Genomic DNA, 19604 nt, shown 5'->3' on the forward strand with positions numbered 1-19604 from the left:
TTTCCACGGACCAGAGAGGGCGGGGTGGGGGGATGGTTCAGGGGTAATGCAAGCAAAGGAGGGGATGGTTCAGGGGGTAATGCCAGCGATGGGAAGCGGCAGATGAAGCTTCGCTTGCTTACCCGCCCCTCACCTCCTGCTGTGCGGCCCGGTCCCGGTCCGCGGCCCGGGGTTGGGGACCCCTGCCTTAGCACACCAAGCTCTCCTCAACTGACCCCTGGCTACTCAGAGACACACATATACATACACTCCTGTGTCCAGCAACACTCAGTTTGGGTCCGTTGACCATGAATGCTTTTTCACTCATTGTTTCTGTTGCCTGCATTTTTGAATTTTAGAGCTTTAAAAGCTTGATTGCCATTTTACTGTAAGCCACCATATGTTAGGTGAACAAGTTAAGTGAATTCTGATAAGCTAGTGGACGTTCTTCCTCCCAGCCTTCTTTTAAGGAAAGTAAAATAAGCTCCATTAAGAAAGATTGACTTCTCCTGTACTTGTACTCAGTTATGGCAAACATGAGGCATAGCAGTATCAGGAATATTTTTTAGTGTAAGTATTAGATATAAATTGCTGTACCTCAATTTCAAAAGTACCATACCAGCTAGTGTTTCAAATTGTGTTCCTCTCAGCTGGGTATCATGTGTGTAGTGCTTGTTTCCCTTTTGTGAACCTTGTTTTCCATTTATGGAACTTAGTTGTGATTTTGTCCAAGAGTAATATATAGGATATTAATTTTTGTAAATTTATTTTGTGAGGAACCCAAACCCTGTCTTATCTCTGTTTCTTTTATCCCAGTCATTCTTGCTTTCTTCCATTATATGTTGTCTTGCTTCTCTATCACATAAAGTTGTAATTTGAGGGTATAATTGAGATAGTTCACGTTGGAAGACCACTTGATAAAGTTTAGTCTTGATCTTGCAGGGTATTTCTTAGAGAAGTCACCAAATCTGATTCTGGTTTTCCTTTCTTTGTCCAGAAACTTAGTCTTGCCTATCAGATTTAGAAAGACTACCCAAACCCACAGTGTACTGAAACTTAGGCCAAGATAGCACTTTACTTACAATGAGAATTATTAAGTGTGGCACAGACTGAATAGTCATCGTTTCCTCTGACTTTTTTCGCTGTCAAGAATTCCATATGGGGCTTCCCTGGTGGTGCAGTGGTTGAGAGTCCGCCTGCTGATGCAGGGGACACGGGTTCGTGCCCTGGTCCGGGAAGATCCCACATGCCGCGGAGCGGCTAGGCCCGTGAGCCATGGCCACTGAGCCTGCGCGTCTGGAGCCTGTGCTCCTCAACGGGAGAGGCCCGCATACCGCAAAAAAAAAAAAGAATTCCATATGAAAAGCCAAATTGTAATCAAAACTTTTTTGTTGAGCATAGTTACAGACAGGAAATATAACAATATTAAGATTTGAGAGAGAAATCTGCCTATGAAAGTCAGATGTAGAACTTCAAAGTAAAAATAAAATTGTAATTCTCTAAAATCTCCAAATTTAACTAAACTTATTCACTTTATAAAAATTTCATCAGAATGTTGGTTTGTGATTTCTTCCTTGATGTTATAGGATCATTTGGCTTTCTCTTTAAATATTCTGTTTGAGGGAGAGAAAAAGGGAAGGAGGGAGTAGGGAGAGGAAATGAGATTTTCTTCTGGTAGTTATTTTCCTTTCCAAGGATAACTTCAAATAATATATAATACATCTCAGTGTTACATATAGCAAAATTCCTTTTTAAAAATACTTTACCTGTACAAAAATAAAAAATACATATTTTCCTTAAATAGACTTAAGACATTCTGTAGAGCTGGGTTAGTAATGATCAGCATCCTTGTTGATGATGGCGTGATGGTGGCTGGTTCATGCCCAGCTACCACACCCAGGAAGCTGCTCTCTGGCAACTGTTCTCTCTCCCTTCCCTTCCTCTTTTCCTCCCTTTCCTAGCCAAGCCACTCTCGGAAACTTTCAGTAGGCACTGTGACCCCATGACTTACTGTTTCTGATCTGACATTTGCCCTTTCTGTTAGTCATTTGAGTATGGCATAGGTGTGGTGGTGTGACTCTCAGATTGATACCAGACTTGAAAATTACGTAATTTGCAAAAAAAAAAAAAACTGGGCAGAGTAAAGAAGCAGAGATGGATTGTGGGGAGTGGAATTGGTCACAAAAATGGTATCCCTTTGGGAATAATTAAAGTGTCGGAGATAATTCATTGTAACATTTTGATTTGTATTTGTGATATTTATGCATGTGAAATTTGAGCAAAGCAAATTGGAGTAAATTAAACTGATATTTTATGTGGGTCTCAGTCCATCTATAGCTGTATAAATAATACTGTCTAAGTGTTTTATCTGTTTTATGTGGAATGTTTTTCAGGTGTTATTTTCCTGGTTCTGAAATGTATCAATATGTTTTAATGCAGCTCTGAAAGATTGGTATTGCTGGCAGGTGGTAGTCTGGAGATCAGTGACGTCACCGAGGATGATGCTGGCACTTATTTTTGTATAGCTGATAATGGAAATGAGACAATTGAAGCTCAAGCAGAGCTTACAGTACAAGGTATGCAAATATTTCCTTTATAAATTTTAAAAATCCTGTGTACTTTATGGGTTTGTAATTGTTAAAAGTTAATGTGGAAGAGGCAATACACCATAATAGTTAAAAGTAAATGGGCTACTTGAGTTCAAATGCTGGGTCTTATACTTCCTAGCTCTATAACTATAGGAAATTTACTTCTCTGAGCTTCATTTTTCTCATCTGTAAAGTGGAGATTTAATAAGAGTACTTACCTCATTGGAGTTGTTTTCAGGACTAGAAGAGTAATGCTTGTAAAACTCCCAGAATAGTGACTAGAATATGGTAAAAGCTCAAAGTCAGTTATTGTTGTTATTATCTGTAGTGTAGGGTAGGGAAGGGTGTGATCTATGGCATCTGGAAGGTTCAGTTCACTTTTCTTTTCTCAAAAATGCTTTCTCTTTCTCTGACCCAGAACCACATATCCTAAGCATTGGTGTTCCCTCCTTTAGGGTGAATAGATCACCTAGGAAGGAGTGCAGTGTGGCTCTCAACGTAACAACCTGTTTGATTTGATGATTTCTTTCTTTTCAACTAATGCTGACCATCGCAGCATTTCCCTTATAGGTTCTCTGATTTGGAAGTCAAAGAAAATGACCATGGCATGTACACATAATCTCCCCATCTCCCTTGTTTTTCCTCCATATGGAAGTGTACCCTCAGAGGAACATTTGCTCTCTCTCCTATGAATTGTCTGCAAATCTGTCTTTGTTTCAAATAAAAATCTTTAAGATCTTCTCTGTTACTTTTAGGGAAATCCAACACTGCTTGGATATGTAGAGGTATATATTAACTTATGATATTCATTATCAAGTTGTCTCAAAGTGTATTGTATTTGATAGAATACTTCCTGATACATGGTTTGGGGTGATCTCATATTTTATATGAAGGTTTCTTTCTCTTGGTACATTTTGTGGGTTTCAGAGTGGAAAGTAGTCACATTCCTACTCTGTTTGGTAGGAATTGGGGAGCACATTGGGGTTCTGTGCTGGCAGAGGCATAGAATGTTTATATTCTGTATTGCTATTTGTGGGTGGATTCATAATCTCTGCAAATCAAAAGAGCAGGCCTTAGAGTTCATATAACTGTTACCTCACTTGAGCTCAACCATTGCTCTGGCTAGATAGTAAGTAGGATTAGACCAGTGGTAGAATGACTGATTTCTTTACCTCTATGTAATTGGAACTGGACAAGTAAAATATTAGTGAACTTCCATGCCTCCCTTGGTGGATGTTTTCTCTTTTTGTTTTTTTCGTTAGTCAGGTTCTTGGCTTGATACTCTCTCCATTTTTCTACCTGTGCCTCAGTTTCCTCCAAAGTAAAGTACCTTGTTATTAGCCTCAAATGGGAGGCGTAGTGTCTGCCATATGTATTAGTTACATTTGTCCATGCAATTAATTTCTGCTCTTTGTTTTTATTCATTGTATGGAATCTAATTAAGACTCTGTTAGCTTAATTAACTGCAGATTTTAGTTACAGGATAAAACATACATCTGGTACTTTGTATCCTGTTCCATCTTATCATCTGTGCCTTAAGAAAATGCCCTTTAAGTGAATACATTCTAGAAAGCTGAGAAAAGAATAAGAGTGAAGAAACCCAGATATTAAAATTAAATAACCTTCTCCAATCAAAACAGCATGGCATTGGCCCAAGAATAGGCTAGACAATAGAAAGGAATAAAATCTAGCTGATACAAGTAATTATGGAACTTTAAAATATTATCAAAGTGGTACTTCAATTCAGAGGGGAAAAGTGTTTTATTTATTAAAGGCTATTGGTACAAAAGACTTTTAAGTGGAAGGAAATAAAGTTGGATCTCTACTTCATTTCAAAGGTCTAAATGTGAAAAGGTGAAGAATATATGGGATAGTGTTTGTATTATCTCTGATGGGAGAGACTATCTTAGGAAAAAGAGAAATGGCATGTCAAGCAAAAACCAACAAATTCTGACAACATACACATTTTTTAAAAAGTTATAGAAAAACCCTGTGCAGATGATATATTGGGAGAAAATATTTGCAACACATAACTGAAAAAGGGTCAGAATCATTAAAATAAAGAGACCTTTCAGAAAGAGATTTTTTAAAAAGAAATAACCTAAAGAAAGCTGATAAAGACTGCCAACAGGCAATTCACAGGAGTTTATTAGCTATTTGCATTTCTTCATCAGTAGATAGTCAATTTTACTAGCAGTCAGAAAAATACAAATTCAAAAGATACCATTTTCCCCACCATCATACTGGCAAAAATTTGAAAGATTTTGACCTTCAGAGAATGTGGTGTGGTGCTCAGTACTGAAAAGTATTACTGATACCATCTCATCAGTACAGAACAGAGCAAAAACATCACCTCCTTGGTACTAGATATTGTATTCTACAATACAATTTAAGGTTGAACTAGCTTTTTTGATAACCTTATTTTAGGGGGCAACCAAATTCATTTACTTACCAAGTCTTATCAATAGTCCACCAACTCTTTCTTTTCCTCCCCAACCCCAATTGGGGAGAATGTCTAAGGTTCTATGTTAGGTCCTTCCATTTTTGCCTACTATTGAAATAGCAGCCTATCTGCTAACTTCTCTGTATCTGACATAGTTTCATATTGGCTTGAGGCTAATAGTTGTTCATATGTGTTTTAGAGTGCCTGCCGTGATTTTGATTTTCATTAGATGACTGGGGAACTCTGGTGCTTAAAAATATCTCAAGGTCAAAAATCTTAGTGAGCAGACCAATAGAAGAGTTTTGGTTGTTTTTTATTTCACCCAGAAGTTTACACCGAATGCTTTATAAGTCTATGGTGATGAAAAGTTAGAAAAAATAGCTAAAAGGTGTTTTCAAAGGTATGAAGCTAGACATGGCATAAGATCTGTATCCATGAAAGAATTACTCTCTAAACTAGATGTCCCAGGTAGCTTTTTTGGTGGTAAGATGCTCTATTAAATATTAACTTTTCATTCATCTGCTTGCCTGAAATCTTTGAACTGGGTTGGGAGTGGTTGAAATTGAGCAAGACTTCTACACCTTTGATGAAGAAAGTAGTTTCTAGGCTGGTTTCCATTTTCTGTCAATCTAATTCTAGCTGTTGACTCCCTCACCCAAAATCAACTCTGAAGAAACTAGAGGAGTGAGAGGGAATTATGGGGAGACTCAGGTGCTATGAACCTGTATGTGTTTATGGATGAGTGAAAGAAAGATGGTTTGTGGGGGTGGTGGCTGCAGCCTGGGACGAAGGACTGCCAGCGGTAACAGTGAGAAAGTAGATTGGAAGGAGGCTGTTACATTTTATCTTCCTCGCTGGTGTTGCCTTGAGACTATCTTTTCACAGCAGAAATGAACAGGAATGGCCCAGGCTTCCATGTCCATTCAAAAGGTCTACTGGGGCTCTGATGGAATTAATGAAACTGGTATGGCCTGACTGCCCTTAGGGGATCACTTTTCTACTTTTTCCCCCACACTGCCTCCAAACTCCCAGATTGGTAGGTTTTAACCTAGGAAGACTCTGAGGCCGGTGCTATTTCTACCTAAGAATTTAAATATGAAACCTTGACCAGAGGAGTTACCTGTGGAATGCCCAGCAAATTGGAATAAAAAACAGTAGTTCTGAGGTCCTTAGGGCTCTTTGCTCCAGGGCTCATCCTCCTGCAGTTAGGGCCTGGTGACCATACATGTTCTCAGATAGAGTGGCTGGTACACCAGAAGAACATTAGCTTATAGCCAAACTACTCCCCTGAATTGTACAGCTGCTCTCAGAGAAAGACAACCAAGTGAATAACATATACCATCTGATGGAGAATTAGTGGAAAAATTGACCAAGAATTTAAAATAAGCATGATAAATACATTTAAAGAGATAAGGATATTAGCAATATAATGCAAGAACTAGAAAATGTGAAAACAGAATCAAGTAGAAATATTAGGTATGAAAAATGTAGTAAAGATAAAGAACACGGTAGACTGAGTAATAGTCTAAGATATACAGCTGATGAACAAACTCCTGAGTTGGAAGATTACATTGAGAAACTCTCTAAGAACATAGCATTAAATGAGAGAATGCATAGAATAAAAGCCAAGGGATGTGAAAGTTAGATGTAGAAGGGCTTGTATCCAGATAAATAGGAATCCTAGAGGAGATCTGAAATAAAAAGAGAGAAAGAAATATTTGAAGAAATAATTAAGATAAATTTCTCAGAATTAAAGATTAATGGAAGACCTAAGATTGAGAGGGCTTTTAATGACTGCTAAATACTGGAGAGGAGAAAACACTCACCATTAGACTCATTTACAGTGGTTGATAACATCAAAGTCAAAAAGAGCTTCTAAAAGCTCCCAGTGACAAAGAGCAGATCACCTATAAAGGGACAAGAATTAGACTGCGCCTAGTGTTGATTTTGAGAGATGTGATTTCAAGAGGACAGTGGAGTAATTTTTTAAAGGTTTAAAGGAAAAGAACATTGAATTCACATAGCATTTATATATACCCAAAATGTGAGGCATAGTAAAAATTCTCATCATACAAGACCTAGGAAGGTTTGCTACACAAAAATACACACTGAAAGCACTTTTGGAATGAATACTCAAATAAGAAGAGACACATTCAGGAAAGGCTGTAAGAGATATGGGAGTTTTAAAATGTAGCCCCCAAATTCTTTGAAGTCCTCCTAGTGAGTGCTGGAGTTTATTATACCCCTTGTCCTTGAATCTGAGTGGGCTTAGAGCTATTTGAATCAATAGAGATATCACATGACTTCTGAGACTTATAAAAAGCCATGTGGAGTCCTCTTGGTTCTCTTGAAGTTAGTGCTTTCCAGACACTTCCTCTTGGGATCTCCATCTCAGAACCTAGCTACCATGCTGTGTGAAGCCCAGACCACGAGGAAAGCCTACATTGTAGGTGCTCTAATAGACAGCTCCACCTGAGACCAACTTTCAGGTCATCTAACCAAGGAACCAGACTTGTGAATGAAAAAGTCTTCAGTTGACTTCAGCCCCCAGCTTTCTATGTCACCCCCAGACATTCAAGTCTTCTTAGACATTGTGGAGCAGAGATAAGCCATCCCTGCTGTGCCCTGTCATAATTCCTGACCTACAGGATCTGTGAGCATAAGAAAATAATGGTTGTTTTATGCCAATAATGGTTGTTTTATGTTTAGGGGTTTGCTGTGCATCATTAGTAACTTGGGAACATTCGTTATTGTTGTTTTTTAAAAAGGAGAGAATCAAAGTAAAGAAAAAGTATATTAATGATAGCCCACTACTAAAATTTTTGACAATACCAAGTAGTGGGTGTAGACAAGTGTATATGTGTTGTTAGGGGAAAGCTAGAAATACTAATATCTGTATACCTATAGATATAAATATTAAGAAATAAAATATGAGTTTGGAACTTAAGGGCAGTTAACACAGAATGAAATAGAATATACATATAACTTTTAAACAGCAGAAGAAAGGTTTATCCAACTGAAAGCGCAAAAGGGGGAAAAATAAACATTGTATACTATAAAGACAAAGTATGAATAAAATGTAGAAATAACTCCCAATATAATGGTAATTATAATAATGTAAATGGGTCAAACTCATCAATTAAAAGCAGATTGGATTACAAAAACACCCCAATATGTTGTTTACAAAGATACACATAAAACTAATAAGACAGTGAGATTTAAAATAAAAGGATGGAAAAGGCATAATAGACAAAACAAAAGGAAGTTGAGGTAGCCATCTAAAAGACGAAAATAGCAGAAGGAACATTTATTCGAAAGAGGAATCATAGATCAAGAAGATATAACATGAAACATATAGTCAACAAATCACAGCAAGATCTTTTTTGATCAACTGCCTAGAGTAATGGAAATGAAAATACAAATAAACAAATGCGACGTAAATAAACTTAGAAGCTTTTGCATAGCAAAGGAAACCATAAACCAAACTGAAAGACAGCTCTCAAAATGGGAGAAGATATTTGCAAACGAAGCAGCTGACAAGGGATTAATCTCCAAAATATACAGACAGCTCATGCACCTCAATATCAAAAGAACAAACAACCTAATCCAAAAACGGACAGAAGACCTAAATAGACATTTCTCCAAAGAAGATATACAGATGGCCAACAAACACATGAAAGGATGCTCAATATCACTAATCATTAGAGAAATGCAAATCAAAACTACAATGAGGTATCACCTCACCCCAGTCAGAATGGCCATCATCAAAAAGTCTGCAAACAGTAAATGCTGGAGAGAGTGTGGAGAAAAGGGAACCCTCCTACACTGTTGGTGGGAATGTAAATTGGTACACCCACTATGGAGAACAGTATGGAGGTTCCTTAAAAAACTAAAAATAGAGCTACCATATGACCCAGCAATCCCACTCCTAGGCATATATCCAGAGAAAACCATAATTCAAAAGGATGCATGCACCCTGCTGTTCATTGCCGCACTATTTACAATAGTCAGGATATGGAAGCAACCTAAATGTCCATCAACAGAGGAATGGATAGAGAAGATATGTTACATATATATGCTGGAATATTACTCAGCCATAAAAAGGAATGAAATAGTGCCATTTGCAGAGACGTGGATGGATCTAGAGATTGTCATACAGAGTGAAGTAAAGTCAAAGAGAAAAATAAATATTGTATGTTATTGCTTATATGTGGAATCTAGAAAAATGGTAGGGATGAACTTATTTGCAAAGCAGAAATAGAGTCAAGATGTATGGTAATTTATGATTACCAAGGGGGGATGGGGGGCTGGGATGAATTGGGAGATTGGTAATGACATGTATACACTACTATGTATAAAATAGATAACTAATGAGGACCTACTGTATAGCACAAGGAACTCTACTCAGTGCTCTGTGGTGAACTAAATGGAAAGGAAATCTAAAAAACATGGGATATATGTATGACTGATTCACTTTGCTGTACAGCAAGAAACTAACACAACATTGTAAAGCAACTATATTCCAATAAAAAGTAATTAAGAATAAAACAAAGCTAAACAAAACAGTACAGTCAACATAAATATATATGCAGCCTCAAAATATATCAAACAAAAGCTAAATAACAGCTGAGGGAAATAGATAAATCAACAATTGTTAGAGAGTTTACCATACTCCTCTCAGGAAATGACAGAAAAGTTTAGGTTGGCCAGAGTTACCTCTACTATTTAATAACATAGTTCTACCACTACCATAAGAGAAGAAAAAGAAATAATGGTGTTGAAATTGGAAGAAGAGATAAGATTGTTCTGTTGACAGATGATTTGGTTGTCTACCTGAAATCACCTACAGAATCAGCAAACTAGTATATAATAGAAAACAACATTGGGCAGGTTTGCCATACAGGATAAATTTATCAAAATCAGGATTATTTCTCTATACCAGCAATAATCAATAGAAAATATTTAAAAAGAAAAAATATTTTAAAATAGATAAATTTCAGTAGGAAAAGACTATAAAATATCTAGAAATATAACTTACCAAGAATATACAAGACCTTCATCAAGAAAAATTTAAAACTCTAGTAGAGAACATAGATGATAAATAAATAGCAAAGTAGGTATTTCATGCTCTTGGATGGGTTGATACAATATTTAAAATGTCATTCATCCTCCCAAGTTAATGTATAAATTTGGCATATATGAATCAAGATTCTTAATGGATTTTTTGATGAACCTGGAAGTTTTCTTCTAAAATGTACATAGAAGAATAAAGGTTTGTGAACTACTGGAAGGAATGAGGAATGGGCTAATTGTTCAGTAAATGGTTTTGGGGGAAATAGCTTCCTAAAATGGAGAGGAAAAAAACTGAATTTCTGTGTTACAGTGACCATGCAAATGACTTCCATTTGGTTTAATAGTGACTGAAATTTGAAGGGTAAAACTGTAAAGTTAATAGAAGAAATTGTAGGAGAATAACTTCATCATCTAGGAGCAGGAAAAGATTACTTTAGGTAAAACTTTAGATGCAGAAATCATGACATAAAACATTGATGGCTTTGATCGCGTCACAAATTGATGGTAGTTTTCATGAAAGTTCAGGTGATGAAAGAAAAATGAGGAGCAAAAGAAAAGTTAAATATTTGGGTGAATCTAAGTGAATATTGAATATGTAAAATAATAATGTTATATGAGATTTAAAATACAGTACACAAACGTATAAGTCAGGAGTAAGGATATGGAGTTAGTCTTCTAAGGTTCTTAAAATTTCCAGGAAGTGGTGAAAGTGCTACTTTATATTAGAGATTAATAAGGCAGGGATGTGTACTGTAATCTCTGTGAGAAGCCTTGAAAGAATAATAGAAGAATCTATAACTAACAAGATAATAGAAGAAGAAAATAAAATTAAAAATTCTCCAAAAGGAGGTAAGAAAGGAAAGGAAAAGGAACATAGAATAAGATGGACTAATAGAAAGCAAATAGTGGGATGGTAGGTTTAAATACAAATATATCAGTAATTGTAAATGGACTAACTACTCTAATTAAAAGTCAGATTGGAAAGAAATTAAAATCTAACTATGTATTACTTGTATGAGAGACACACTAAATATAAGGATACAGAAAATTTGAAAATTACAAGGATGGAAAAAGGTAAACCATGTCTAAACTAACTGGAAAAAAGCTGTTGTAGATACCAAGCAAAAAAGCAAGATGCATTATTAGAGATAAAGTGGGACATTTCATATTATTAAGAGTTAATATACCAGGAAAATAAAACCATTCTAAATATGTATTACCTCATAACATAATCTCAAAATGTGAAAGGCAGAAACTGATAGAACTACAAGGAGAAGTAGACGAGACAAACCCACAGTCCTAGTGATACATTTTAACACACTTCAGTAGCTGATAGGATATGTAGCACAAGGCAAATAAGTATAAACAAAATAAAAACCACAAAGTTATATTACAAAACTGAACAACACAGTTAACAAACTTGACCTTATTGACATTTGTAAAATATTGCACCAAACAAATAAACTCTATGTTTTATAAGTGCCTGTGAACCGTTACTATTGGGTGGGCCAAAAGGTTCCTTCAGTTTTTTCTGTAAGATGACTCTAGTAGCACTTAGATGTCTTCAACTTCATTTGAAACGATTTTGTTAGATTGTATGTGACAGTTGCCACATCAGCGTGCATTTAAAGCAAGACATCAAAATTGGTGAATTTTTGTAGAGCCATTTTAATATTGAAGGTGGAAGAAAAAAGCAAAAATTTTGGCATATTATGCTTTATTATTTCAAGAAAGGTAAAAACGTAACTGAAACACAAAAGAAGATTGTGCAGTGCATGGAGAAGGTGCTGTGACTGATCAAACGTGTCAAAAGTGGTTTGCCAAGTTTCATGCTGGAGATTTCTCGCTGGACAGTGCTCCACGGTCGGGTAGACCAGTTGAAGTTGATAGTGATCAAATCAAAAGAATAACTGAGAACAATCAACGTTATACCACACGGGAAATAGCCAAAATACTCAAAACATCCAAATCAAGTGTTGAAAATCATTTGCGCCAGTTTGGTTATGTGAATCGCTTTGATGATAGGGTTCCACATAAGTTGAGCGAAGAAAACCTTCTTGACCGTAATTCCCCATGCGATTCTCTACTTAAATATAATGAAAATGTTCCGTTTTTAAAACAAATTGTGACGAGTGATGAAAGTGGACACTGTACAACAGTGTGGAATGGAAGAGATCATGGGACAAGCGAAGTGAACCACCATCAACCACACTGAAGGCTGGTCTTCATCCAAAGAAGGTGATGTTGTGTATATGGTGGGATTGGAAGGGAGTCCTCTTACTATGAGCTCCTTCTGGAAAACCAAATGATTAATTCCAACAAGTACTGCTCCCAATTAGACCAACTGAAAGCAGCACTCGCTGAAAAGCATCCGGAATTAATCAACAGAAAACGCATAATCTTCCATCAAGATAACGCAGCAAGACTGCATGTTTCTTTGATGACCAGGCAGAAACTGTTACAGCTTAGCTGGGAAGTTCTGATTCATCCGTTGTATTCACCAGATATTACACCTTTGGATTTCCATTTATTTTGGTCTTTACAATATTGTCTTTTTTTAAAAAAACATCTTTATTGGAGTATAATTGCTTTACAATGGTGTGTTAGTCTCTACTTTATTACAAAGTGAATGATGGAAAAAATTTCAGTTCCCTGGAAGACTGTACAAGGTACCTGGAACAGTTCTTTTCTCAAAAAGATAAAAAGTTTTGGGAACATGGAATTATGAAGTTGCCTGGAAAATGGCAGAAGGTAGGGGAACAAAAGGGTGAAATACGTTGTTCAATAAAGTTCTTGGTGAAAATGAAAAATGTATCTTTTATTTTTACTTAAAAAACCAAAGGCACTTTTTGGCCCACCCATTAAAATATACCATATACTGACTACAGGACAAATCTTAAATTTGAGAGAATAGAAATTCTATAGGTTTGACCACTGTGGAATTAAGGTTGGAACTAATTACAGAAGAGTGACTTTTAAAAAAAAGATAAGTTGAAGATCTCCTAGTGTTTGAAACTTAAGTGAATCACTTTGAAATAATCTATGGGTCAGAAATGAAATGTTGAAAATTTAAAAATAGGTCATATCTCTGTTAGCTTAACCTTTCAAAACTTAGGGGATGCTTAGAGGAAATTTATAGCCTTAAGTACATATATTAGAAGGGAAGAAATGCTGAAAATTTAGTGATTTAAATACATATCTCAATGAATGGATAAAGAGAATGTGGTACACACACACACACACACACACACACACACACACACACACACACAGTGGAATACTACTCAGCCATAAAAAGGAATGAAATAATGCCATTTATAGCAACATGGATGGAGCTAGAGATTTTCATACTAGTTGGAGTATGATACAAATGAAATTATTTACTAAACAGAAACAAACATAAGAAAACAAACTTATGGTTACCAAAAGGGAATGGTGGGGGGAAGGAAAAATTGGAGTTTGGGATTAGCAGATACAGACTTCTCTATATAAAGTAGATAAACAACAAGGTGGTACTGTACTGTATAGCACAAGGAATTATATTCAATATCTCGTAATAACCTATAATGGAAAAGAATCTGAAAAAATATATATATATATGACTGAATCACTTTGTTATACACCAGAAACTAGCACAATATTGTAAATCAACTGTACTTCAATAAAATAAACAAATAAATATCCATCTCAAAAAAGCTAAAAAAAGAATAGCAAATTTAACCCAAAGAAAACAAGTAATCATAAGAGCAAAAATTAATGAAATAGAAAACAAACATTCAAAATAAAGAGTTTCAGCAAAGCCAGAAGTTGATTCTTGTAAAGAATAACAAGACAAGACTTATATATAACTTGACAAAGGTCTTTATTTAGACCAAGAGTCAGCAAAATACAGCTCGTGGACCACGTCTGCCAACCCCTTCGTTTTATTCAGCCTGTGAACTAAAAATAGTTTATATAGTTTTAAATGGTTGAACCATATCAGAAGAATAATATTTAGTGATATATAACATTTTATGAAATTCAGATTTTATTGTCCATAAATAAAGTTTTATTGGCACACAGTCACACTCATTTATGTATTGACTGTGGCTGCTTTCATGCTACAGCAAAGGAGTTGAGTAGTTGTGGTGGAGACCAGATGGCCCACAAAGCCTAAAATATGTACTATCTGGCCCTTTTCAGAAAAAAATTTCGACCTCTGATATAGACTCTATAAAGAACTATAGATCAGTAAGTAAACAAAGACAGATAATCCAGTAGAAAACGGGCAAGACTTGAACAGCTACCTCACAGGTCTCCAGGTGACTACTAAACATTTGAAAATGAGGTTCTTCTTATCATTAGTTCTTAGAGAAATATAAAGCCACAATGAGGTACCACTGTACTCCACCAGAGTGGTTAAAACTCAAGAGACTAACAATACCAGGTGTTGGCTAAGATGAGGAACAATAATGGGGACTCTAATATACTGCTGTTAGGACTATACATTGATTTAATCACTGTTTGGCAGACTCTACTAAAACTGCATACAAATGTTATCTTTTACAATGGTTGTATTCCTAGGAGTATACTCATCAGAAGTATATAACTATATGCATCAAAAAAATGCATGATAATGTTCTCACCAGCTTTATTCACAGTAAATCAAAACCAGAAACAATCAGCCATAGAATAGATAGTGTTCTAATCATACAGTGGCATATTATCAACAATGAAAATTGACAGACCACCGCTCAACAACATGGATAATACCATTGAATCAAAAAAGCCAGGCACGAAATAATACATACTGTATGATTCCATTTTTATAAAGTTTTAAAATAGGCAAAACTAACCTATGGTTTTATTTTTTTTAATCTTATTTTTTTATACATCAGGTTCTTATTAGTTATCCATTTTATACATATTAGTGTACATATGTCAATCCCAATCTCCCAATTCATCACGATAGTGATCACTTTTGGACAAGGGCGGGGTAGTGACTATTGCACAATGGGGTTTCTGGTGTGTTAATGTTCTATTTCATAATCTAGGTGGTATTTACAGTAATTCAAGCTGTAATGTTAATGTGTGTCACATGAGGCCTTCTCTTTTCGTTTATAGATAGGAAGTCACTATGTACAAAAAATTTTTGGAAAATTTTATTTTGAATCTTGTCCCATAACTGAAGTATTTGTTTCTTTTTCTGATGGGGAAAGCAGTTTATGAGAAATGGTTGGAGGTTATATATGTGTATTTATTTATATAGTTATATTTATAGTCATAGCTGTCTGATTTCTGTTATTTTTTAAAAAGTTACAGCTACAGGAAATTCCTTAGTGAGTGTTAATGCAGAAAGGGTTATAAGTTCAGTCTTCATCTGTTAAATATTTCAAATTTATTGTTTTATCGTTAACTCCTGGGATTTCTACACATGCTGTGACGTGAATTAGCTCATCGTGTATTTCCTGTCATCTCAGATTGTTGATAACACTTAAAATGGGTCATGAGGTTTTTTTTTTAAACAGGGATTTTTCCTTTTCTCTTAAAACATTCATAATTGCCTACGATACACATCTTCCCTCCCCCGCAAAAGAATAAATTTTTCCATTTGTATTTTTGTGAGACAAATTGATAAATTCTAAATTGACTTTGTCAATACTCTATAACAAATCCATCACTGAAGTTTTAAATTACACCATCTTTCTCTGAAGTCGTACCGTAACGTCACCCTATTGGGTTGGCCAAAAGTTCCTTCGGTTTTTAATTAAAAATGAAAGATACATTTTTCATTTTCACCAAGAACTTTATTGAACAGCATATTCATCCTTTTGTTCCACTGCCTTCTGCGATTTTTCAGGCAACTTCATAATTCCATCTTCCCAAAACTTTTTATCTTTTTGAGCAAAGAACTGTTCCGGGTGCCTTTTACAGTCTTGCAGGGAATTGAAATTTTTTCCATTAAGAGAATATTGTAAAGACCAAAATAAATGGAAATCCGAAGATGCAATGTCTGGTGAGTACGACGGATGAATCAGAACTTCCCAGCTAAGCTGTAACAGTTTCTGCCTGGTCATCAAAGAAACATTCAGTCTTTCTGCGTTATCTTGATGGAAGAGTATCAAGAGGATCAAGAGGAAGAGGATCTGAACATAATGCAATTTGATGGCTCTGTTCCCTGTATCCTTTCACCCACAGCTAAAATTTCTAGATAGTTCTTAAAGAATAGTTCACCTCACTCCTCTTTGAAGCTTTTCATAACCATTCTCTTACCCTCAGGTAATTATTATGTCTCTTAGAATAGCTCTCTTTTTACCAGTAGTTTTTCTCACTGATTTGTTTATGTGCCTTTCCCCACTACTGCTGGACTGAGGTCCTTATCAGCAGGGACTGGTCTTAATAATTTTTTATCATTGTAGATTATCGGCAAATAATTATTGAATATATGAATGAAACTTTGTGTTGAAATCATGAAATATGACAACTAGAACGATTTCATGTTTGTGGTTACTTTATTATTCATGTTTTCCTTTGTACCTTTTCATAGACTTTTAGTATTTTAAAAGCAACTGAGATTTATTTATTTACTTTTAAAGATTGAACTACAGTTGATTTATAAGTTCTCTTAGTTTCTGGTGTACAGCAAAGTGATTCAGTTATACATACATATATATATATACTTCTCATTTTCTTGTCCATTGTAGTTTATTACAAGATATTGAATATAGTTCCCTATGGTATACAGTAGGACCTTGTTGTTTATCTATTTTATATATAGTAGTTTGTATCTGCTAATCCCAAACTTCTAATTTATCTCTACCCCCACCTTTCCCCTTTGGTAACCATAAGTTTGTTTTCTATGTCTGTGAGTCTGTTTCTGTTTTGTAAATCAGTTCATTTGTATCATATTTTAGGTTCCACATATAAGTGATATTGTATGATATTTGTCTTTCTCTTTCTGACTCACTTCACTTAGTATGGTAATCTCTAGGTCCATCCATGTTGCTGCAAATGGCATTATTTCATTCTTTTTTATGGCTGAGTAGTATTCCATTGTGTGTGTGTGTGTGTGTGTGTGTGTGTGTGTGTGTGTGTGTTTACACACCACATCATCTTTTTTAAAAATTTATTTTATTGAAGTATAGTTGATTTACAATGTTGTGTTCATTTCTGGTGTACAGCAAAGTGATTCAGTTATACATAGATATATTCTTTTTCATATTCTTTTCCATTATGGTTTATTACAGGATATTAAATATAGTTCCCTGCAGTGAAAAGTAGGACCTTGGTGTTTATCCATTCTATATATTATAGCTTGCATGCTAATCCCAGACTCCTAATTTATCCCTCTCCCCCTTTTCCCCTTTGGTTAACCATGTTTGTTTTCTATGTCTTTGAGTCTGTTTCTGTTTTGTAAATAAGTTCATTTGCATCATTTTTAAAGATTCCACATGTAAGTGATATCATATGATATTTGTCTTTCTCTGTCTGACTTACTTGAGTAGTATTCCATTGTATGTATATACCACATCTTTTTTTTTCTTTTTTTTACATCTTTATTAGAGTATAATTACTTTACAATGGTGTGTTAGTTTCTGCTTTATAACAAAGTGAATCAGTTATACATATGTTCCCATATCTCTTCCCTCTTGGATCTCCCTCCCTCCCACCCTCCCTATCCCACCCCTCCAGGCAGTCACAAAGCACTGAGCTGATCTCCCTGTGCTATGCGGCTGCTTCCCACTAGCTATCTACCTTACATTTGGTAGTGTATATATGTCCGTGCCTCTCTCTCACTTTGTCACAGCTTACCCTTCCCCCTCCCCATATCCTGAAGTCCATTCTCTAGTAGGTCTGTGTCTTTATTCCTGTCTTACCCCTAGGTTCTTCATGACATTTTTTTCTTAAATTCCATATATATGTGTTAACATACGGTATTTGTCTTTCTCTTTCTGACTTACTTCACTCTGTATGACAGACTCTAGGTCTATCCACCTCATTACAAATAGCTCAATTTTGTTTCTTCTTATGGCTGAGTAATATTCCATTGTATATATGTGCCACATGTTCTTTATCCATTCATCTGATGATGGACACTTAGGTTGTTTCCATCTCTGGGCTATTGTAAATAGAGCTGCAATGAACATTTTGGTACATGACCCTTTTTGAATTATGGTTTTCTCAGGGTATATGCCCAGTAGTGGGATTGCTGGGTCATATGGTGGTTCTGTTCTTTATCCATTCATCTCTACATGGACATTTAGGTTGCTTCTATGTCTTGGCTATTGTAAATAGTGCCTCTGTGAACATTGGAGTGCATGTATCTCTTTGAATTATAGTTTTCTCCAGATATATGCCCAGGAGTGGGATGGCTGGATCATGTGGTAGCTCTATTTTTAATTTTTTGAGGAACCTCCATACTGTTTCCCGTAGTAACTGCACCAATTTACATTCCCACCAACAGTGTAAGAGGGTTCCCTTTTCTTTACTCCCTCTCCAGCATTCATTATAGGTAGACTTTTTGATGATGGCCATACAGACTGGTAGTTTTGATTTGCATTTCCCTAATGATTAGTGAAGTTGAGCATCTTTTCATGTGCTTGTTGGCCATCTCTATGTCTTCTTTGGAGAAATGTTTATTTAGGTCTTCTGCCCATTTTTTGGTTGGGTGGTTTGTTTTTTTGTTATTGAGCTGTTTGTATATTTTGGAAGTTAATTCTTGTCGGTCACATCATTTGCAAATATTTTCTCCCATTCCGTGGGTTGTCTTTCTGTTTGTTTATGGTTTTATTTGCTGTACAAAAGCTTTTACGTTTGATTAGGTCCCATTAGTTTATTTTTGCTTTTATTTCTGTTGCCTTGGGAGACTGACTTAAGAAAACATTGCTATGATTTATGTTAGAGAATGTTTTGCCTGTGTTCTCTTCTAGGAGTTTTATTGTGTCATGTCTTATATTTAAGTCTTTAAACCATTTTGAGTTCATTTTTGTGTGTGGTGTGAGGGAGTGAAAAGCAGCTGCGATTTTTTTTTTAAAACCACTAAAAGATTATTCTGGAGGAAGATGAACCATTACCCTCATTTATATTATTGAGGTCATAATTGTCACCTTCATATACACATATGTTCACAAACAGTACTTTATCATCTTTATTAATTCCCATTCTTGACCTTTTGAGGTCTTCCATAGTCACCATAAAACTTAAAAAAAAATACTGAGATCATTAAAGATGAGCTTTCTTCCAAATGGCTGCTTTAAAACCCTTAAAATCCATATTTGCCTTCTTGGTGTGCATTGAATCCCTTCATCTTACTTACAACCCATGAAATGCTCCACTACTTTGGCTTGATAACACTGTATTTATGTTGTTTCTCCTCTTATGTTCCTGTCCATTACTTTTGTTTTCATGAGCATCTTTTCTTCAGCTTTCTCATTAAAATATTAGTGTTCCACAGAATTCTGTCTTCAACCTATTATTCGTCACACTCACGGTTTCAGATATAACTTACATAACAGTAACTCCGAGATTCCTAGACCAGACCC

General features: G+C 35.5%; 1 protein-coding gene across 4 annotated transcripts in view; it reads left to right on the forward strand.

Annotated features, from left to right (window-relative positions):
* NEO1 (neogenin 1) overlaps positions 1-19604 on the forward strand; it is a 239684-nt gene that overhangs the window by 88413 nt on the left and 131667 nt on the right. For all 4 annotated transcript variants that reach the window (XM_065871044.1, XM_065871046.1, XM_065871047.1 and 1 more), the window contains exon 5: positions 2419-2555. In XM_065871044.1, coding sequence (XP_065727116.1) covers positions 2419-2555 — 137 coding nt within the window. The remainder of the gene's footprint in view (positions 1-2418; positions 2556-19604) is intronic.

This window comes from Phocoena phocoena, chromosome 2, assembly GCF_963924675.1.
Source record: "Phocoena phocoena chromosome 2, mPhoPho1.1, whole genome shotgun sequence".
NCBI lineage: Eukaryota > Metazoa > Chordata > Mammalia > Artiodactyla > Phocoenidae > Phocoena > Phocoena phocoena.